The sequence below is a fragment of the Hibiscus syriacus genome, unplaced genomic scaffold (genome assembly GCF_006381635.1).
Source record: "Hibiscus syriacus cultivar Baekdansim isolate YM2019G1 unplaced genomic scaffold, ASM638163v2 tig00009840_pilon, whole genome shotgun sequence".
Lineage (NCBI taxonomy): Eukaryota > Viridiplantae > Streptophyta > Magnoliopsida > Malvales > Malvaceae > Hibiscus > Hibiscus syriacus.
In genome coordinates this window covers 262,227-286,415 of record NW_024062202.1, presented here as the reverse complement: position 1 = coordinate 286,415, position 24,189 = coordinate 262,227, and the positions used below count along the sequence as shown (strand labels likewise).

The 24,189-nt window shown below is 33.7% G+C and overlaps 1 protein-coding gene across 1 annotated transcript; it reads right to left on the bottom strand.

Moving 5' to 3' along the window:
- Positions 1–4,799: 4,799 nt before the first annotated feature.
- Positions 4,800–7,715, bottom strand: LOC120203359 (5'-deoxynucleotidase HDDC2-like). Its single transcript, XM_039203671.1, has 8 exons — positions 7,459–7,715; positions 6,955–7,079; positions 6,635–6,672; positions 6,113–6,223; positions 5,939–6,018; positions 5,350–5,386; positions 5,201–5,242; positions 4,800–5,103 (listed from the first exon to the last, which is right to left on the bottom strand). Exons 1-8 carry the CDS (start codon positions 7,681–7,683, stop codon positions 5,009–5,011), a joined length of 753 nt encoding a protein of 250 aa, XP_039059602.1. The 5' UTR covers positions 7,684–7,715; the 3' UTR covers positions 4,800–5,008.
- Positions 7,716–24,189: the final 16,474 nt, after the last annotated feature.

Genomic DNA, 24,189 nt, shown 5'->3' with positions numbered 1-24,189 from the left:
GTTGAGGAGATCTGGTCGGTGGATGACATTTTTCTTTCGTGTTGAGGACGTCTAATCGTACTTTGATAGTTTGATTTGACATGGCTCCTTCTTGGTGAGGAAAACTAGTCGTTCTTGAAGGATTGTGAATCTGAAGATAATGTTGTTCCTTCTTGCTGAGGAAGTCTAATTGTCTAAAGATAGTTTGACTTTGAAAACAACATTGCTCCTTCATATTGAATAGAGCTAATTGTTGCTTGGTGTCAACCCTAATGATGACATTGCTCGTTCTCGTTGAGAATATCTAGTCATAGTTTCCAATGATTGATTTGAAATGAAATATTCTTCTTTAACATGGAATTGCGAAGCGAAGTCTTTGCTGACTTTGAATTCCTGTCAAATATTCGACATTTGATTGAAAATAAATGAGTGGAAAGAAAATTTGTTTCAAGAGAAGCTATCTCATGTGAGATAAAATTTTATTTCGAGACAACAATTTTAAAATTTATGTTTCAAGGGAAAACTATCTCAAGCGAGACGAAATTTGTTTTTAGGTAAACAATCTCAAGTCAGCTCAATTTTGTTTCTAGTGAAACAACTTCGAAATTTGGGATTCAAGGGAAACTGTCTCAAGCAAGACAAAACTTTGTTTCGAGAGAAACAATCTCAAAGGTTTATGCTTCAAGAGAAATTGTCTCAAGCGAGACAAAATTCATTTTTAGGAAAATAATCTCAAGTGAGATCAATTTTGTTTCAAGTGAAACAACTCCAAAATTTGGGCTTCAAAGGAAAATGTCTCAAGCGAGACTAAATTTTGTTTCGAGAGAAATAATCTCCAAGGTGACAGACAATTTGCTCCTACATGTTGAGGAGATCTAGTTGCCTTTAGAAGATCTGATCGTTCACTTCAGGATGTCAAATATGTGAACAACACTGTTCTTTCATGTTGAGGATATCTAATCATCACCAAACTTTTCTTTCCTGAAAGATCTATAAAAAAATAATGCATTTATGAATGACAATCTTGGATGTTTTTATGAATGTCAACATGAAGTTTATTTCATGCATTTGATTTTTATTTTAATAAAAATGACTTTTTGAATTTTTCCTCATGAGAGGAGAAAATGATCTTGAGAAAAGAAAATTAGATGATGTCCTCGTGAGATGAGAAAAATGGCCTTTAAGAAAAATAAAATAAGGATTTCAGGGAAAACAACATTAAGAAAGACTAGATTGATGTTCTTAGAAGAACAATCTTGAGAAATATGAAATTAGTTTCTCAAAAGTGATTATAAAAGCATCCTTTCGAGAGGGGGAAAACTTTTTATTGCTTGTGATGGTGAATGTATGATGCAAATGTAAAAATTCATGAGACGTATATGTTTATGTTGATGCATGTTTTCTTGATCTATCATGGGAATGGCTTCATTCTATCCCTAATTTAGATGTCTTCACTCTTTGTTTGCACCAGCGTGCATCTTTGCAATTCTTGACTCGTGTCAATTTCTTCTTGCCCCAACAATTTTTTTTACCCCTGATAAATTTGGCTTCCCTTTCCTGAACTTGTGTAAAAATCCAATAAAGCTTTCATCCTACCACAAAAACTGACAAAACATTTGTGTTTTCTGACAAGTTCTACGATACATCCATACTAAGGATGGTAGTTGGAGCCATAGAGGCAATTGAAATCAAAATTGAATGTGTTTGCTCAATTTCTAACATCGAATTCAGCTCACCAAGCTTTGTGTTGATTTTTTTTCAAAGTTATGTCACCTATTTAGTGAAAAGAGAATTCTCGTTATCCACTTTTGATCTTGGCACAGATAAATCACAACCTCCCAATTGGGATTTAGAAACCCCTTATGAACTCAACATTGGCTCAACTTCCTAACTACTGGTACAAGAAGCATTCATCATTTTTTTGTGGCTTCAACATTACTGCATGACAAATCCTTTGTTGTGATGGTTGACAAAACAACCATATATAGTAAGCTCCACTGTATCTGCTTCACCATTTTCAGTCTTCACACATTTCTGTCTCATTGAAAATAAATGTATGCTCAATTCAATGATCTTATATTCCTGGATATATGGGCCTTCAATAATGCCCCAACATTTATCATTTCTTGCTCCAGTATTGATTCTAAGCATGAGCTTCTATGTTTGGGAGATATGTGTCAACTACCAAGATATACTCTAGAGAGATTTCCTTGTTTGAAAATGTTTTTCTTCTTCTTTTATTTTCAAAATTTGAAAAAGATCAATTAAAAGAGTTTTAAAAAATGTTTACCCTAATTTTGTCCAGGGACCAAATTCACAATTGTACCATTTATAACTTTGAGGGGGTATAAAATCAAAGAATAAAAAACAAAGAAACCCCTTTTTTGTATAAAAATTAGAAAGTTAATAAAAAATCATAGAGAACAATGTGGGGGCTCTCTCTCCCCTTCACGTTTTTTTTCATATTTATTTTTTTAGCATTAATATGTAAAATGTGGGAGGGTGGTAGTTTGGGTCGGTCATCGATCGTCATGTGTCGGGGAGGAGCGTGAGTGGTTATTGGTCGCCGATTTAGGGTGGTTCGAACGACGATTATGCCCTTTTGGAGATCTCGATATAGTGAATAGAAAAAGGGTTCTTTACTTTAGCTTAGGTATAAGGTCTGACCACCAAGGATGGTGGTCAGGGGTTGGTCTCCGCTAATTTACGGTGTCGGTCCCTGTCGATTTACGGCGTCGATGCGATCAAGGTGGCTTTGGGTTGAAGTTTTGTTGAAGATATGACAAAGTTAAGAACTTGGTTTGGTTTATGTCCTTACCCGGAGGTCAGAGAGCCGAGTTACATCGAAATATGGTAGTTAAGCGACGGTTAAGCGGAGCCAACAATGTTTGGGCTGGGTGCTTGGAGGAATATTGCACGCTGAAAAAGAAGAGATGAGGCAGATAGCATTTCACGTATTTTCTGGTTAAGGGGGTCTTTTAAAATTTTTGGGTAAATTGTGTGTAAGCCCTCCCTATTTCTACTCTTTTTACATTCTCGTATTTGTTTTAAGGGTTAATCATCCATATGTCCCTCTATTTCTATAATGCTTTCACATTATGGTCACCATGCATCTTTTTTGTGTTGTTTATTATCATTTTAACCCCCTTCTTTGCTTTATTTTAATTTGGTCACTGATCTATGCATTTTTATTATTTCGAATTAACTGTTAACTTTTATTTTATCGCACATTAACCATTGACTTTTATTTTCTTGCATTATATCCATTGTTTATTTATTTATTGTTATTTCTCATATTCGATTCGACCTTGTGGTGACCTGATCCGGGGTACGATCCGTCTGGTACGTACTCTGCTAACCACTAACCTCTAACTTTTCTAACAGCTAACATTTCTAACTGTTAACCACTAACCACTAATTTTTATTTATTTCTTTACTTATTTATTTATTTTATGTTCCAAATATCGTACGACCTTGCGATGACTCGCCTCGGTGTATGACTCGCATTATTTACGATCCATGATAAATAATAAAATTCGATATTGGCATTTTATTTTTATTGCATTTTATTTATGTTATTTAATTTTATGCACTTTAAAATTTATGTATTTTTATTTTCTTTATTTAATTTTAGTATTTATGTTTTACTTGCTTTAATGTTCTAATCGTTTATTTTTGTCTCTTTATTTTTCAGAGCTTTAATTTTATTCCTTTAATTATTATGTTTCATTGTTTGTTTATTTTACTTCTATAATTTAATTTTTGTATAGTTAGATTTTGTTTCCTAACATTTTTACCAGGTATGTATATTTATATCACTACTTATTTTATACGTACGTATACATATTATATTATACTATTTTAATTTACTAATATAGGCTTATATATGCTATATGTAGAATAAATTTATATTTTTTATATATTTATGCAACGTGTGACATTTTAAAATTACATGTACGACATGTTTTGTGTCTTATATGTTTATCTTATTATATACAATTTCTATGGCTTTTTTATATACTATTTTATCTTCTATATTAAATATTATTTTTAATATATATGTTACTTAAAATCTAAAGAAACACCCTTTTGTGAGGAAGATACATGAAAAAAAATATTCAAACTATAAAAAAAGTGTATTTTCAAGGATCGTTCGTACAAAACGATATGATTTTTCTTAAAAAATAATAATAATTTTTTTGGGTTATATAAATAATTTTATTCTATAAAAATATATTTGTTCTCTTTAAATTTTGCCCACTGCATTTATTATTTGTCATCATATTCTTATTTCTATATTTACAAAGGCAATGTTGTTTTAGTTTGAGAGAACTAACAAGTTAGTATCCTAACTTTGAAGGGTAGCTACCTCGGTTGAACTTCTCAATGTGAAATGACATTTTTTAAAAATAAATCTGAATGAATAGAAGGATTGTAGTTTAAATATATATATTCGAGTTTGTAACCCTTCCCTACACGTAATCGACTCTCAAACTCTTAAAAATGAATTTTGATAAAACACATACCATTTTTTTTTTATCTTATAATGATTTTTCTAAACTCATTAAGATGATATTTTAAGTATTTGACCTACTTAACGTAAAGGTTGATGGCGACTCCAAAATCAAATTATTTCAAACTAAATTTCATCGCTTTTTTCCCGAATTAATTTTTAATTCTAATGAATCTTCGAGTGAGACATTATGACAGTTATTATTCAAATTGACCATTTGGTTCATTGCACAGGCGTTAACCAAGTAAGATAGTTCCAAAATGATTTTTTGTTGCTGACATTACGGGTACCAGTGTATAGCTTCCTCTATTCCCAAACATGCTAATGAAATCACTTTGCATTCCTACAACAAAGTAAAAATTCTCCGATGAACTTAACACACGCACATATTACCGACCACAAAATGCTTGCCTTCCACCACCAAGTCCCCAAGCCTTGGTTAAGATGGTGTATATCCGGATGATGAAATTTTGATTGATACTATATGATAATGATATCCGACACTAATCCATTTTGTCAATTAGAACGTTTTGTCTTGTCAGCCAGTAGTGATTTTCTCCTCGAATTTATCTCCTTCGCCCAACTCTTTCCAATCTCAGTCTGAAATTTTCCTGAACAAATCATAGGGAAGCATAAGAGAACTGGCAGTAAGAAGAAAAAAGACCATGGTATTCCATATTACATCCTGCTTCAAATAAGCTACTCTACCTTGTGTTGAAAGGAAAAATTCATCCAGCACCTTTCCATGTTCTGCAATTGTATCATGATATCAAAGAATAGATTTAGATAATCATATAGAAAAAATTATCAAGACCATTCACATTTTTAACCAGAACTAAGTAAATAAAACCTCTTACCCATTTCATATTCCAGTGCTTGCAGAATCAATTCAACCTGGTTGTGAAAACAAATTCAATAAAAGAGAAGAAATATTAATAGTTCTATATTTATATATGCCGGTATGGGATAGAAAGCAGATAAGCACAGGCCCGCAGCATTAATGCAACCAAAATTAGATACTCATACTGAGTTTGCATCATAGAAACAATATAAGGTAAAAATGTCAATATAATAATCTACGAGAACTTCTAGGTTCATGTATCTGCTATTTTGTTAACCCCGGTATCCCCAACCTCCATTTGCTTCCTTGTCCCATCCTCGGATGAAAGAAGGTTTTTAAAAACCAAACCTGTGAAGATATAGTCAGCCAGTCTTTACAGATTGAAGAACAAACACATACCAGATGCATCTTAGAAATTTAGAATGTAAGATTATCCCAAATACAAGTTCTGAGAGAAAGATTCATTGGAGAGGCATATCCAGTTAACACTCATAACAACCGAAAAGCTAAGACATTTAACTTTCCACGAAAAAATCATCTTTCAGGTAAAAAACTTGTGTGTGATTGAGCATGCACAGACACATGAATTCGATCACATAGCATACCTTGTCAAAATCTTTCACAAGGTTAGCCTCTAGAGAAGCATTATTTTCATATTCTTCCCACAGTTGTTGGATTTCCTCGGCTGCAGATAAAAATAATACCAAATTAAGATAAATCAATAAAATAAATGGATTAGAAACTCAAATTTCCCAAATATAATATTCGCTGGGGAGTACCTCTCATTCCTCCACCCAGAATTTTGCACATTTCAGTTAATGCTGCTTGTTCACGTCTTCTTTTTTCTTCTTTAGGCACACCACATGATGGTGTTATATCTCCAACAATAGCTGTCAAAATTGAAAATCTGATCTCAAAACTCAAACTGTAAGTTGAAGCTTGTGTGTCTGTGCAGGGCACATGTGCATCGATACATAGAATCAGATAATGTGGCTGCTCAAATGCGCCCCCATCCCCACAACCAAAATAAAAACCAATAACACAACAAAACTCATAGAAATGCATGTAAGAAAATCACTAAGATGGTTCTAAAAGTTCAACATTGTCAACTATCTAGATTATCATAGTAAAATCTTTTACGGTACCTAATTTAAAGATTTCCCTTTTCCTTCTTTTTAGGAAAACAACTTATACGTTGCTGATTTTAACATCATGAATATTTATACAGGATGGCTATTCCAAACTTGAAGTCTTGAAGTACACTAATGATTATGATGGAAGATACGGACATAGGAGAATACCTTCTGCAATATCATGGACAATTGCAATCTTGATACATCTGCAAAAGTTAGAAGGAAAAAGACATAAAGCTTACTGAAATAACATTCAACAAAAGCAGAAAGCAAATAAAAGTTCTTTTTTTTAAAAAAAAAAACAAGAATATAAATTCACATATCTATCAGTAAACTCATCTAAGCCTCTTTAATAAGCTAAATCTTCTAAAATTTCCCTCAATTACCATGAATGAAAATAAATAAAACTAAATCACATTTACAAATTTGGAAGTTAATAAACTAATAAAGAGCAAGAGCCCTGATCATATGATATGATAAGATTGAACCTTTCTCTATTCACACCAGGAAGGTCACCAGCAATCAAAGCCATCAACGCCATGCGGTACATATGGTCAGCAATTGATTCAGGACCCTTTATCCCATGATTGATCCAACCCTTCCTTTTTGTGGTCTATGCAATGAAAAAAAAATTAATCCGTAACTATAATCTTTTCTTCTCTGCATGATTCAACTGGAAACTACGAGATAGAAAGGTGGGTTTAAATTTCTAATTTTGCGCTAGCCGGCTGCAGTCTTACTTGGTATCTAAACAACTAATAGTTCTATTAAATTGTTGAGCTCAAAATCTTCACTCAGAACGTCTTTAATTTTTTTTTTTTGATAAATTTCATTCAATGTATCCAATGAACAACAGTACTAAGGGCTAAAAACAATGCAAAATCCGAGATCCCACAAAAAAAAGTCTTTAATTACATTAGTAAAGTTGTTAGAAATTAAAAGACTGGAAGGAAAGAGAAAGAAACGGTACAAATTTACGTTATCATTTATACCTTGAGACTGTGGCACAATGTTAGAAAATCAATGGCGGAGGCGGTCTCAGACGTAATGACGGATTTCCCAGAGCAATGATTGTTAGAATGTACAGAAACTATCCTCAGTGTCGGACCTCGGGTAGAGTAACTGGGTAGAAAGGAGTATGTGCCGGTCATGAAAACGATCGGCGAGCGGCGGTGTGCGAGCGGAGGCGTGCAGTACGTACAAATCTTAGAGGCCATTGTGTAAGCGGAGGCAAGCAGGCCTGTGCGCCGGAGATTTAAAGCTTTGGGCTTATTTGGGTTGGCGGGTATTTGATGGGGTCCCAGAAACGAGGTCCGATTCCGTTGGGCTACCGATCAAGTTTGGGCCTAAAGCGAAAACTCAGGCTTTCTTCACACTTTCTCACTTTACAACGTTTAAGGGATCCCATCGTATTGCGGAAATCAGGCAAATAATATTAGGCGTGAGTGTCCGATCGACTTCAGTTAAAAAATTTAAATTATTCGAGTTGACGAGTATTATTTTATAATTTTAAGTTGACTTACAATTTTTTTGAGTCTAGTCTAATTTTAGAGTTTCTGTTAAAATTAAATTATAAATAATATTATTTGATTCTAATTTAAATGATTTTTATAAATATATAAAATACATATATATTTTTTTCATATTATTTCCATATGTGATATATATATATATATATCATATAAAATTGAGATACACGACTTAAACTTAAAAATCAATCCACTAATTACTAAAAATTTCGAGTTATTTGAGTTAATATTCGAGTTAATCGAGTTGTATTTTACAACTCGATTTGAATTAGAATTTTTTCCGAATCGAGTTTATGAAATTACAACTCGAAATCAATTCGAGTCGAGTTTTCTCGAGTCGAATTGAAAAAAATTGATTTTTCAAGTTAAGTAAAGTTTTATTTACCCCTAAATAATATTTTAAGAATAATTAATTAATAAAATATGATATCTATAAATATATTCTAGGATTTATGGTATTTACTATAGTATTTTAAAACTTGTCAATGGATCTAACAAATTTCAAAACAATGTCATATATCCTAAAATAAATTATATATTTTCAAATATTTTTGACATCATCATTATTGAGTTAATTTTGGCCATCGTAGGACCTTTTTGAGGAAAAATTATAGGCAATAGAAAATCTAACTCTTTTTTTTAATCTTTTTAAAAAGAAAGAGGAGGGATTATTCTGAATTCACATCAGAATTTAATATTTGTAGACATTCATTTTTGTTAGGGTTCCTTTTTATTATATCATATTATATATATTATTTTATATAGTATATATTATATGGTATGATATTTTATATATATTATATATCTATATGGTATATATTATATATTATATAGTATATAGTATACATATATTTTTATATATTAGTATTATATTATAGTATTATTATATATATTACGATATATATAGTATATAATATCATTTATATATTATTATTATTTACTATATTATTTTATATATTATATATTTATTTATTTGTTTAATTATTCCAGGTCCAAAATGAGGGTGCAGTCCAAGTCCAACGGTTTAGAGTGCAACCCAACCGAGCAAGCAGACCTAATTTAGTAGGTAGGTTAGGGTTGTGTAAACCCTAAACTATCAAGGGCATTTCATGGAGAGACTAAGCGGTTGGTGACAATGCACATGGAGGCCACATGCTAGCACGGTTCGAAAACCGATCGAGATTTTTGGTTGGAAAATTGCAAGATCGAGGTAACAACTCACACGAACGACACTTGGCCAGATGTCTAGCGAAGGAATCGGATGGAAATCCTACCCCTTTCGGTGCTACAATGGCTGGAATCCAGGCTATAAAAAGTCTCCGATGAAGCCATCAAGGGGCACGACAGAAACAGAGTAAACCAACAGAGAAACGAGCAAAAGACTGAAAAAAACCCAAGTGGTCGCATAACAAAGCAAGAACAAAATAACCAAGCAAAAATCACAAAAAAATATTAAAAGCCTTCATCAAAAAACACATAGAAGCCTCATCAGAAAAGGAAAGACGCAGTACTCGAAGAGTCGATGATTTAAAGGTAAAAAAATTGATACTTTAATCCTAGATCTATGTCGTTTGGGTTTTTTTGAATTTGGGGTTCAATTTTGGCTTCGGGTTGGGTAAGTTTGTTTTTTTCCGGCCACCGGAGGCGGTGGCCGAATTTTTTGGCCGATTGAAGTTGAGTTGAGAGAGTTTTAAAAGAAGGGATGTTATAAATTTGGGAAATGGTTGAAATGATTTAATTTTGTGGTTTTTGGGCTTTATATAAGGGAAATTTTGTAATTACAAGATTTTTAAATTATTTTCTCAGTCCATATACCTTTGATGCGTAATTCATTTTGGTCATCTGTTGTAGATTTGCCTTTGAATTTTGAATTTATTCAATTTGATCCCTTATTATATTTTTCATATTTTACAAATTGACCCCCTAAATTTTTATTTTTCATTGCAGCTTTCAATTAGTATCAATTTGACCCTTTAATTTTTTAATTCTTTCAATTTAATCCTTTTGTAATTTATTTTTTAATTTAGTATTTATTTTATTTTATTGTTTAACATTAATTTGACCTTTTTAGGGCAATTTAAATTCATCAAAGGTAAATAATTCGGTTCGAATATTTAATTTTTTTTAATTTGAGCAATTAAGACAACCAGAAAATCAAATTGGTACAGAAATGGCAGTACAAGGGTGTTAATCATTCCTTGACTGTAACAGACTCTTGATTCTGATTAATTTTTGGTAAAACGCAGATAAGGTAAATGGTAAGTTAATGTGTCCGGTCAACCTAATTCCAAACTGATCGGTGGCGGCTCCAACACACTCAATTCAAGTCAGAACCCAATCCCAGGACCACCCGAATGACGATTAAGACATCTTGGCGACTCTACTAGGGATAAGTAAGAGAGTTAGACCAAAATTGATTTATGGTTGTCTTCTTAAGTGAAAATTGTAAGTTTGGATTATAATTTATTCTTTCAAACCTTGTTATTTACCATCGATTACTATTTTTGTCAATTAAATAATTGTATTGATGGTTTTCTAATATTTCAATTTTTTTCAAAACAAACATTCATCTCGGGCCCTATTCTCAGGCTCCAAACCTTTTTAAGTGGAGGTGAAAGCAACATATTCGTGGGAATTTAATCTTCGTATAGGCCTAGCAAGTAACCTTCGGGAATCATATACCTTATGTCTTCGTGTGAATTTATTCTCCGTACAGACATAATGGAACATGTCTTCTCGAGTTTAACTCGGTTCATATGAGTCTGTGATGGGCTTAGCACTGAGGGTCTGGCAGGCCCAAGGGGGCACCTGCAAAGAAAACTTGAGTACCTTTTTAGAACCAAAATGTGACACTGCAAGGAATTAGATCCCACCCCAAAACTTCATTTTAAAACCTAGATGCTTGATTTATTTCCTGCTTTATTTCTGTTCAAAGTATGTGAATTAGAAATATATGCCATTAAGATTTATTCAAGAAATGGGATAGAGATTATGTCCGAGTAGGAATAAAAAAGAATTTAGGGTAAATATTATTTGGGGCAGGAAATTTTAATTTTAATTATTATTCACTGCAAGGAATTCCCACCCAAAACTTCATTTTAAAACCTCGATGCTTGATTTATTTCCTGCTTTATTTCTGTTCAAAGTATGTGAATTAAAATATATGCCATTAAGATTTATTCAAGAAATATGGGATAGAGATTATGTCCGAGTAGGAATAAAAAAGAATTTAGGGTAAATATTATTTGGGGCAGGAAATTTTAATTTTAAATTATTATTCCTATTTTACTAACTTGTTTTATTTTTTTTCTTTTTCTTTCCATTTTTATCATTTGCATCATTTAAAGAGGTGTTGGTCTACAAAAGAGTTCGTTAAAACCCGAATAGTTGGCATTAATGGACAAAGGGGTTATAATGCAAGAGGTCAAGAATGCAGAAATACGACTATAGTCAGAAAATACTCAGAAGGAAAAAAGGGACAGTCTGCAGGGTAACTATATGTCAGACTTGGTTGGCTATGCTTCCATCAGCCTCAAACAGAATGATACTCAGGAGTTGCATAATATCTAGGATGGTTGGAAAACTAGCAGAAAATAGAAGTTTTGCCAATGATACGGTGATATCGTACACATGTTCTATGTCAAGATAGACAAACCCCTAATTCGAGCCCTAATACAATTTTAGAATCCGGGATACAGTTGTTTTACATTCAACTAAGAAGACATGGTGCCCATAATTGAAGAATACACTACCCTGTTACATTGTGAGGGAATTAGAATGGACAGGTCTTTATCAAATACATAAAAAGTTAGCCTTTCAAGAATGGGTTGGCAAAAATTGTAGGGTTGATGAAAAGTGGGTTATTGATTGGATTCAACACAAGGGAAAATGAGAAGGAATTGCTTATACTCACATCAAGCAGTTAATAAAGAATCATCATGATGAATGGAAGGTGATCGATCTTTTAGAACTGGGTATCTATGGTTTGGTTATCTTCCCAAAACCTTTGGGGTACATTGAGACAGCTATGATGGAATTGTTTGAACAACTACCAAATCGAGTAAACTCTGTACCAATAATCCTAGCTGAAACTTTCCGCTTACTAAACCATTATAGGAGGACCAGCGGTGGACATTTTATAGGATGCACACAACAACTTCAGATTTGGATCCATAGTCATTTTTGGAAAATGATGAGGTTTCTTACCGCCGGTTCAGCATGTCATATTCACCCTTGGAAGAATTCCTTACATAAAAATTAAGAGAAAGTGTTCCAAAGGAAAAGTGGACAATATATATTTATGCACCTCCAGGACAAGGTCATCGTATGGAGAGCCCCTTGGTTGACTCATAGTGACATCCTTTATTGGTGTGGAGATTTGGGAGTAATAATGTTACTTGGGTTGTGGGGCGGAGTTGGCTATTCCCCGCTTTTAGCACACCGACAATATGAGGCATGTTAGTTTGTCTCAGTCACACATGAGATATCTAGATCCGAATTCGCATATCATGAGGATAACTATAAGAAGAAGGTGAAAGATATAGTTGAGTCTTGGAAAAGAATATTTCATACAGATATTGTGGCTGCTAAAGACATGCTTCCTCAGGACTATATGGAATGAAGGAAATTGAGGAAAAATAATACTATTCACATACCAAACTATAAAGACACTCAGACTATTGAAGAACATCTTAAGCCAGTTCCCTCTAAGCTGAAAATAACAAAGACATAATTTAAAGCCGAAAAAGAGGAATTGAAGCAAAGATTGAGAGAGCTAGAAGCCTAGAAGTTCAAGTGGAAGTTGGACGTTGATACTTAAAAGGACCGAGCATATAGATTAGAAAATGGACAAAAGAAAGTCTGCTTTGAGTTAGAAGATTTGAGAAAATGATATCAAGAAAAGATTAAAAAAATACCAGATTGAAAAGATCTTCTGAGTATTGGAAATATGAAGTCACCAGCCTAAAAAGGAAATTTGAAGGACAGGATGACAGGGAAGCACTGAAAAACCAGTTAAAAGATTCCCAAAGACAATTATCATAATGCAGCACCAGGACAAACGGTTAAAGACCAAGGTAACTGGTCTCAAAAAGTCCCTTAAACGGCAACAGGAACATGATAGAAAAACTATAGATGAACTGGAGGTCACCGTGGACAAATTCAAGAAGTATGCAAATGAACTCCAAATAATTGTCATTGACGAAGGGCACCAGTGGCGTTTATGTTAGGATCAGGCTCAGCAAAGGGTAAAAGCTAGAGATGTAATTATTCAGGACTTCCTAGAATAGGTACAGAAAGTGGCACGCCACTTGTATGGTTTGGCAAGAGAAGCCGGGGTGGTTCGACAAGGTATTAAGCCAGTGACAGAAAAAGCAAGAAGACTTGTCAAATTATTAGAATTCGATCGGGGTCTAGATAATCTAGCTAGAATATACCATTGAATTGTTTTTAGTCTCATAGAAATAACATTTTTGTCCCAATAAAGACTATTTATAATAACAAACACGTTTTGGATCAATGCCTAAAAAAAATCACGCATTATGCATTTTCATTTTCATTTCTTTACATTCAAATTAACTAACAGAAAATGTCTCATCGAAAAATAGAATGGACACTACATGTGATATTGTAAATTTTGTGTTCACTACATGTCCTATCTATTAAGATATCAATTTTTCATTTTATGTATAGAATCAAGATTTTTCTTCAAGCAACCAACAAGTTGGGGACCAGGATTCCTGGGGATCTTATGATCTCAGTTACATCTGAGATGTCAGGACTACATTCTGGATCCAATGGAGGAGTCACTCAGCTTCTAGTTCAGATTTATACCATTTGCTTGTTTCTATATTTCTTGCTTGCACTATCTATTTATCTAACTTTGACAATTCTCATTTAACTTGCATGATTGTTAGGTTTTAACTCTTCAGGCTTCAAATTTCTTCTAACTCTTCACCTTCATCTACATCATTTATCCTTCTCAAGGAGCTCATTTGTTGGCTTTTATGAGTTTGCAGGAAGGTAAGTCATGGGTGTTGAATAACACAGAAAATACTTCAAGAACCCATACATGAAACATATGATTTCTTTATTCATTAAGGGAAGATGCCTAGCACAGTTTTCTCTATCACTTTATAAAGAACATTTACAATGCTTAACTACTCAAAAGAATCACCTAAAAACATTCTGTTACACTGTTAAGGATAATAAACTTTTAACTACCTACCTTCTAGATTATTTCTAGAATCCCCTCATGCATGAACATGGATGGAACTGCTGCACGAGCTGTTGTACGAGCACGAGCTACACGAGCACACAATAACTCTTAACATTTCCCTGCTTCTTCCCTTCTTCAGCAATAAAAAAAACATTGAGCTTATCACGAAAGCTAGCAAAGGTTGTCTTTGACAAATGCTTAGTAAAGCCGTCTGCAACTTGATGAGCTGCTGGAACATAACTCACACAAAGTTGATTTGCAACAATTTTTTCTCGAACAAAATACACATCTAAGTCCACATGCTTGGAGTGCGAATGATACACTGGATTAGCACTTAGTACAATTGCACTTGTGTTGTCACACCATATCGTTGACTACTTATACCGTGGCACCTTCAAGTTAGTGAGCAAGGCATCAACCAATGCCACTTCTACTGTAGCATCTGTGAGACTTCTATGGTTGATCGTGACACCACTTTTTGTTTCTTTTCACTCCACGACACCAAACTTTCTCCAATAAAAACACAATGACCAGACATTGACTGTCTATCATCAGCACAACCACCCAATTAGCATCTGAGAAGGCTGATATATGCAATTTGTCTGGCACAAAATAAGACCATAGTTCAATGTCCCAGCTAGATAATGCATAATACGCTTAGCAACAAGCAAATGTTGCTCTCTATGAGCATGCATATACTGAGCCACCTTATTCACACTAAAGGCAATATCAGGCCTTGTGTAACACACATAGAGTAGCCCCCACTAAACTACGAAACTCTCGAGCATCAGCAAGCAATTGGCCTTCATCCTTGTTCAACTTGAGGAAGCTACCATAGGAGTGGCAGTAAATGAAGCCTTGATCATTTTTGCCTTCTCAAGAAATTCTAAGATATACTGCTTCTGACTAAGAACTAACAATTGATCACATCACTTGACTTCAATACCTAAGAAATGGTGTAGCTCACCTAGATCTTTTAAGGAAAATTTTTCTCAATATCATAACCACCTTCTCAATCCCACTCAATGATTGTCCTGTAACTCTTATATCATCAAAATATACTAAAACATATATTAACATTCCATCTTCTGTCAAAACGAACAGAGAAGTATCAGCTTTGGATTCCTTGAAACTAAGTTGAACCAGTCTTTCTTTCAACTTACCATGCCAATTTTGTGGTGCCTGGCGCAGTCCATAGAGAGACTTTTACAGTTTGCAAGCCAACCTACCACCTTAAGGTGTGTATTGTTCAAAACCAGGTGGTTGTTGCATGAAGAAATACATTGTTGGCATTAACCTATCTTAATGGCCGTCATCCAGAAACAATAGGAGCAAGTATATAACATTCAATGTGGAGAATCATACAACAGGACTGAAAGTCTCCTTGAAATCTTGCCTAGGTACCTGAGAATATCCCTTAGCCACCAAATGAGCTTTGTACCGTTCAACCGACCCATCATAATTATGCTTTATTTTAAAAAGCCATTTGCAACCAACATTGGTTCGTCCTTCATACAGCTTTACAAGACACCATGTACCATTACTCTGAAGAGCAGTAAGCTCAGCATACACAATTTCCTTCTATTCTTTGGATTTCATGGCCTCAACAATAGATATATGAAAAGATTCATCCAAGGTGCTAACCAAAACCTTGGGCTTAAAGATCCCACATTTTCTTCTCGTTAGCATGGGATGTTGATTTGCAGAAAATATATTATGTTCAGGAAAATATTGCAATACAACATTAGGTATATCTTCAGGTACTTCAGTAGGCAACTGTGGAGGCTCAAGATCATTAGATTCAGTTGTACTATATTCCATAGTTGAATTATCACCACCACCTTGAATAGTGGAATATGCACCAGCTTGACTAACAGAACCTTCACAAGCATGTAAAGATATGTTAGGATGTATTGATGAAACAGATAGCCCTTGTGCTTACACATTCAGAAACAACCTGCAAGGGAGCTGACCACCATGCACGAGTACTAGGTATATATACAGATTGTTGTTTATCTGCAAAAGAAAAAACATCCTCATCAAATTTAACATGCCTTGAAATATACACCCGACCATCTTGACCAAGACATTGAAACCCTCAATACTATGAGCTATTACCCAAGAACACACAGGGTACAGAACAAAAATATTAACTTATGATGCTGAAAATGCCTCAAATGAGGAAAGCAACGACAACCAAATACTCGTAGTGTCTTGTAGTCTGGTTTTGTCCCAAATAAATTTTCAAATGGTGAGAAGTTAGCAAACACTCTTGTAGGCAATCAATTTATTAAATGTGCTGCTGTAGCCATATCATATGACCATAACCGAAATGGAAGAGCAGCCTGAGCTAGTAACACAAGAGATAGCTCAACCAAATGACGGTGTTTACATTCTACAACGACATTCTGCTCAGAAGTGTGAGGGCATGTGATTCAAGAGATATCTGCACGAGTCAGCTCACAAGACAACTTCCTATACTCACCTCCTCAATCACTCTGAACCAACTTAATGGACAAAGAAAATTGAGTTGCAACCATGTTTTGAAATGATCAAAATGCATCAAGAGCCTGAGATTTATTCTTTACCATATATACCCAGGTATGGCGTGTACATGCATCTACAAACGACACATAGTACCGATAACCACAAGAAGAAATATGTGAATCACTCCAAAGATCAGTAAAAATAAGTTGAAAGGGAACATCATACACAGTAGTAGAGAAATCAAAGGGCATCTTGTGACTATTTCCCATGCAACAAGCAACACAAGTTGTATTAAGATTGTTTGAAATGCTAACATTGATCGAATTACATAGATCTTTCAAGGTATGAAAGGCAGGATATCCTAATCTCCTATGCCAAAGATCAAACACAGTAGAACGAACAACATTATGAACTTCAACTTTATTACATGGAAAAGCTTTAGGCTCCATAGCAAACGTATAAAGCCTTCACGTTGCTATCCTCGAAGCCCCACTGTACCAGTTATTTCATCTCAAACAAAGCACTCATCAGCATGAAACTCGAGGAAGACTTTGTTGTCCCTAGCAAACTTGGACACCGAAAGTAAATACTTTGTTATTTTTGCCAATGCAAGAGATCATTCAATATTAATGCTTGAGAATGAGCATGTAAAACAGATTTACCAATCGAGTTTAGCCCTAGTGACACACTATTACCCACTAGAAGATTACCTAACCCGGTAAACTCAGAGGAATGTATCATCTTGGAGGTATTTGGGGTTATATGATGGGTTACCCCTGAATCAACAACCCAATCCTCACCTGAAACCACATGTGCTTTAGGTTGATTAGAAGCAGACATACCAATATTAGCACTGTATCAAGAACATCTGATGCGTCAAACGTGGCACAATTAGCAGTACCAGAATTATCCATGGACCGTGATGAACCAGAAACGCATTAACAATAGGAAAATCTTGGTCAAACCTATACCAGCACTGATCAACAAAATGCTCATTTTTACCACACAACTAACACTGGAGATGAGCACGACCTCGACCACATCCTCCAAATCGACCTTCTCAAATTATCTTAGTCGAGCCAGCCACCGATCTTGTAACACCCCTAACTTGTATCCGACCCGGATCTGAGTCCGAGGTGTCACATTGACTTCTCAAACATTTTTCTTTTCAAAATGATTAAAGTTAAATTCACAATTCAAGAAAAAAATAGTTTTTATTTATTTAAAAACCAATTGGTTTTACAAAACATATCAGAGTTTATACAATTTAAATCTTTAGACTACATGTCAACTACAATCTATATAACAAAATACATATACTCCACTACGCTTCTGATCTGATCTGTGGAAAGGAGAATCTGACCTGTCTTGCTCCTCTTCTCGCTTTCGAAACCTACGTGTGAAACACTCACACGCTAAGTCTATGACTTAGTGAGGCATATAAAACATTTAATATAAACTATAACTTCTAACAATAAATGCATGTTTCATGTTATCATATCATACAACCTCATATCCACTTTCATAAAATAAATACATACATACATACACATATATCATCATATAATATATGAGTGTTTACTATTTCATATTCTTATAATCATTTATTTTACATCCCTTAGCTTATATCACATTCGACTATCATCATTTAAGTCATTTTACTTACGAAATTCCTAATCATATAATTCTTATCACAAATTCACATATATTATCTCTTATAATCATATGCTTCTATCTAATCTTTAACCCATAAATTCTTGTTACATATTTTTGTATACTAATTCTTATATTAATTCATTTTCACCTGATTTGCCACATAAACATATTATCGTAACTTAATTATTATGATATTGTTATATGACTTCATTTCTTAGATCTTTGTATTGTGTTTTATATCACCTAAGAATTTAAAAATTTTAGATCATCATTTCATTGAAACATATAAACTTTTCTATACCCCTTTTTTTGTACATATTTCCTATTTGATGTACTCTTTATTTATCTCAATTATTTTATCTCAATTCTTATTTACTAATTTAATTCTATTATACTAGTTCACCTATAAAGTATATTCTCACTGTACGATTATAATTATTCTATTCATATAATCCTATGGTCCACCCCTTTATTACATATACATATACTTATGGGTTCACACCATTTCTCATGTAATTACTTGTAACATATCATATCAATTCATTTTATTCTCTTATATTCAAGTATATCATACAAACATATCTCCTTATAGATAATATAACATATGCAACACATGCAACCAACATACTCATATCCAAATACCCAACCACATATAACAATCTACTCAATTATTTATATTATATCTTTATTAGCCCATGTACACATGTGAGAACTAAATATATGAGTACATTGAGGTTGTGCACAATGCTGTCACCACAGCTCGTATAAATCTCACTAGGGGCACTAAAAATTTATCCCGAAGACCACATAGAACCCTCGACTCTTGGCATGCCAACTATACCTCTAGCTCTCAATTCAATTAACATGGGCATTATCTTTTATGATAATTCATTTCACTTACGTCACATAACATTTTCACATGCACATTGCCATTTAATTCACTTTTCTCATATAATCACATAGCTCATTTCACTTCACATGGTTTCACCTAAACATATATATCATATATTGTTCACATATATTTCCCCATATAACTCATATCATATGAATCATACCTTATTCTTATATATCACCATATATATATATATATATCATCTATGTTCATTCACTTAATCTCTTCTGTTCATATATCGCCTATTCATATCATTCATTATGTCAATATCATATAACTTATATAAGCATATATATCACTTAAACCAGTTCCTATGTCTTATTACACTAGCATATATTCATACAAATCATGTCACACATACAATAACATATAATTCATACACTTCTAACAAACACATGTTCATGTTCATGAATTCATGCATAATACTATAGGAAATAAACTTGTCGCAAGTCTTATTTCCATTAAACATCATATATTATCTAATATGTACTCACCTGACCTCACTAGTCAATATCGATCCCTTATCGCTTCTCGATGGCTATTATTTGTAATCATATTCGAACGTTGCTCTTGATCGATATCTACACAATCATACATTGATACATATCAGTATTCTAATTGGCTTACTTTAATCCTTCATTTCTTAAACTAAAGGAAAGTTAATTTCATTGCTTTTCTAAAGTAGGTATCGGTACCCTCTGTAGGGTATTGATACATCCCTCAACTGAGGTATCGGTACACTACCTAGGTATCGATACCCAAATTACATTCGATAATTTTTCGTTTCAAGGGGGTATAGATACCATCCTTAAGGTATTGGTACCCTTTGAATATCTTCCCGAATTTTACTCTTGAGGTATCAGTATATGTTGAATAGGTAACGATACCCCTTGCCCAGAAATCACTTATTGAGCCCGAAAATTCACTCAATTCAGCTCAATTGCTTCATATATCATCCCCTTTCATATTCTTAACTCAAATATACTCACTTAGACTCATTAATACTTAATTATTACATCTTTAACCTCAAAATCTCATCCTCCATATGAAATTCAAGAATCATACCAAATTTTATACTTATTCTAAATTCAATTATATTACTTCATATCTCTTAATTCAACCATTGACAAGTCAAATTTAGTTTCAAATTCTACTTATCAACTCTAATCCAAGTTTTCATTCAAAAACTCTTAATCTTTAATATCTCTTAACTCCTTAATCCTTTAATTTAAAGTTGACTTAAGTTTTCTTTAAGCTTAAGTATAATCTAATGATCATAACCAACTTAAAAATTCAACAAGAAATTAACCATCTGGAAAACTCACCTTTGCTTGGAGCTCATGGCCACGATGGAGAAGAAGAGAACCCACTCTCCAGACCCTTATTTCCTTTTTCCTCTATTCCCACGAGTTATATCCTATATAAATGGGAAATAAAAATATTTCTTATAAAATTACCATTATACCCTTCAAACTTTCCATAATTACCATTTAATCCAATACTGAAATATTCTTATTTAAGTCCTTGAACTTTTAACTTGTTTAAAAAATGAGCACATAGTTTTCAAAATTTAGTCACATAGTTTTGGGATGTTACAGATCTTCCTTGAGCAACATGAGCACTCATTGGAAAGTTCTCAAGTTGAGAATAGAACCCATCAATCTGTGTTCAGCATCAACCATCATAGAGTAAATCTGATCCAATGAAAGGGTTTCACATGTGGTGGTAATCACTGCCATGAATGGCTGATACTCCCGTGGTAAGCCTTTAAGGATACTCACAATATGTTCAACTTGAGACACCAGACTTCCACAAAAAGCTAATGCATCGTAAATTTCTTTAACAAGGGTGAGATAAACCCGGACTGAATCATCTCTTTTCTTAATAGACTAGAGTTTGTAATGCAGATTCATAATTGTGATTGTGGACCGATTTGCAAAGAACTGCAGAACCATATTCCAAACGGAAGCAGCTGACTGAGCACCAACGAACTGTGGCAACAGTGGAGCACTGATCGTGGATAGGAGCCAGGACGCAAGTGCACTATCTTGCGCTACAAAATCTTCATGAGCTTCATTAGCAATTGTTTCATCATGCTCATTGCCAACCGTCTCCGGCGGAATTGGTAAGGAGCCATTTAGCAACCGTTCAAGATGGTGACTGCGAACTGTAATTAGAATCTGCTGCTTTCATAAAAGGAAGTTCATATCGTCAAGCACTACATTTACATGTTTGTTGGTAAACATACGAGCTTGCGAGGAGGAAGAATCAGTAAAGAGCACCATCATAGCTTGCAGAACACTCCAGGATCGAAAGCGAATGATACCATGTTGAATAATGTAGAAAATACTTCAAGAACTCATGCATGAAACATATGATTTCTTTATTCATTCAAGGAAGATGCCTATAACAGTTTTCCCTATCACTTTATAATGAATCTTTACAATGCTTAACTACTCAAGAGAAAAACCTAACAATATTCTATTACACTGTTAAGGATAACAAACTTTTAACCACCTAGCTTCTAGATTATTTCTAGAATCCCCTCATGCATGAACATGAATGAAACTGCTACACGAGCTGCTGTACGAGCACGAGAGCTGCACGAGCACATAGTAACTCTCAATAATGAGAGGCATGCTTCTGATAACCTAAAAGAGAATGGTAACGCTAGGGCTAGGTTTAGTTCTTCCAATGAGCATTTAACTAAGATTGTTGATTTCATTCTCACTTCTGGTTTGGGATGTACTCATCTCTGGCTACAGGGTCAAGTACCACTAGGGTAATTCATCAACTTCTACAATATTGTTCTGAATTCTGAATATACAAATGGTAATACTGACATCAATTGCTTCAGATGTGTTCCTGTTCGATCTATGACAACCGTTAAGCTTGAGCTACTTCCTTTGACTGATGTCGTAATCACGCTTGACACTTTACAAATTTATGTTAAGGAAAAAGGTATACATTTTTCAATTTTCTCGTCTATTATTTGCCTTGCCCGTGAAAGTGGATTATGTTAGAAGTGTGTGGTTATGGGATCTGTTTATGATTGGTATGTGTTTTTCATGAAACAAAAAACTATGTCGTGGGGGACAAAAATGCATGACTTTTACGTGTCTAGTTTTTTATTCAATAGAGCATGCGGCTTTTCTTCTGGATATGTAATGCCCGAGGGATATCCAAATACAGAGCTTTTGCTTATTAATCCATTTTTTGGTGCAACAGGTCTTACATGCATCCCTGAGCATTCATTTATGATAAGCGCGACTTCTAGTGTCTCCACATGGATTATTTAGGATGGATTGCAACTTGTATTTCTCTCTTCATCTTGTTATTTATATCTGCCAACAAGGATCTCGAAGCGTCATTCCAATTTTGTAGAATCATTAGACAAACAGGTTTTTTTTATTCATCTGAAAAATACAGCCACTAGCAGGGATTCAAATAACGGTCACGGCCGCAATTTCGGTCGCGTTACGTTTATCACGGTCGCGGACGTAACGGATGCTATTGCAGTAACTGTGGTATCGCGAACGTGAATTTCTTTAATTCTCACAACTTATTACAATATATAATAAATTATAATTATAATTATAAAAAAACAATTTTAATGACATTTAGAATGTTTTCTAACACTTATGAACTTCTACAAACTTTTATTAATACATGAGCATAATTTTTACCATCATTAATTATTCTTATATTTATTTATAAATTTCTTAAAAATATTATACAATAAACATAAAATTAAAATTAGAATTTATAAGTATAAAACAATGTATTACTTCTATTATCAATAATATAATACAAAATATAATAAACATTTACTAACACTGAAGAAAAGTAAGTTTATTGCATAAATTAATAAATACTAAAAATAATTTAAGTGTATAAAATTTAAATTCAACATTCAATCTATTAAAACAAATCATAATCATTTAAAAAAATTAACACAAAATTATCTATTATTATTCACATACCAAAAACAACATATTAAAATTTAAAACTCACAAAACTAAAACAAACCCAACAAAAAATACATAACATGGTAACCAAAATCTTATTAATTTATTGGGATTTCTTTTGGTCCAAACCCAAAAAATTAAAAGTAAAAAAATATTTAAAATCTAAAACATAAATAAAATAAAAATTATTAAATCCCCAAGCCTCTTCTTCTTCTATCTCGTGCGTGAGAGAAGGAGGCAGAGATGCACAACAAAATCAGAGAAAATCAGACTCCCATGTTTATTTTGCGTTTGTATTTTTATCAAAAAGTTTCATTTCTTTTCTTGTAGATGTGTTGTTGAAAGCTTCCCCTCCTCTTTCTTTGTTGGAAAATCATCAATTGGAACATCGGGTTCCCATGTTTTCCTCTCTTTGTTGTCCAAAAAAACAGGTATGTGTCTGATCATTTTCCTTCTTTTTTTTCTTTCTTCCAAGCTCTATTATTCCCTCTGAAAACCCAGAAAATATGTGTGGGTTTCAGTAGTTGATTTAGTGTAAAGGAAAATAACGTGAATAGCGGTTTGCTATCACCTTGATCGGCGATTACCCGTTATGTTGCGGTCGCAATTGGCCGCTATCGGTGTGATTCCGCTTTGGACAATAAATGTATCGGACGACTGTGCTGCTGCGAAATAGCGGCCGCTATCACGTTTGTGCTCCGCTATTTGAAACCCTAGTCACTAAGTGTTTTCTTGCAAACTGCATTGTTGAGAATGGCGTTTGTTATAATACCCTCATTGATTTGGGGGTGGGGGGGGGGGACAAATGTTCTTTGTATTGTATATGAAGCTAAAGGTATGAAAGCTATATTTGTTGGAAAGATATGAGTTCTTTTACAGATGGTCAGGCCACAGAGAAGTTGTTAGGATCCAAAGACAACTCTGTTGTTACACTTTGAAAATTATGAATTTGTAATCCTCTTATATATTTTTGA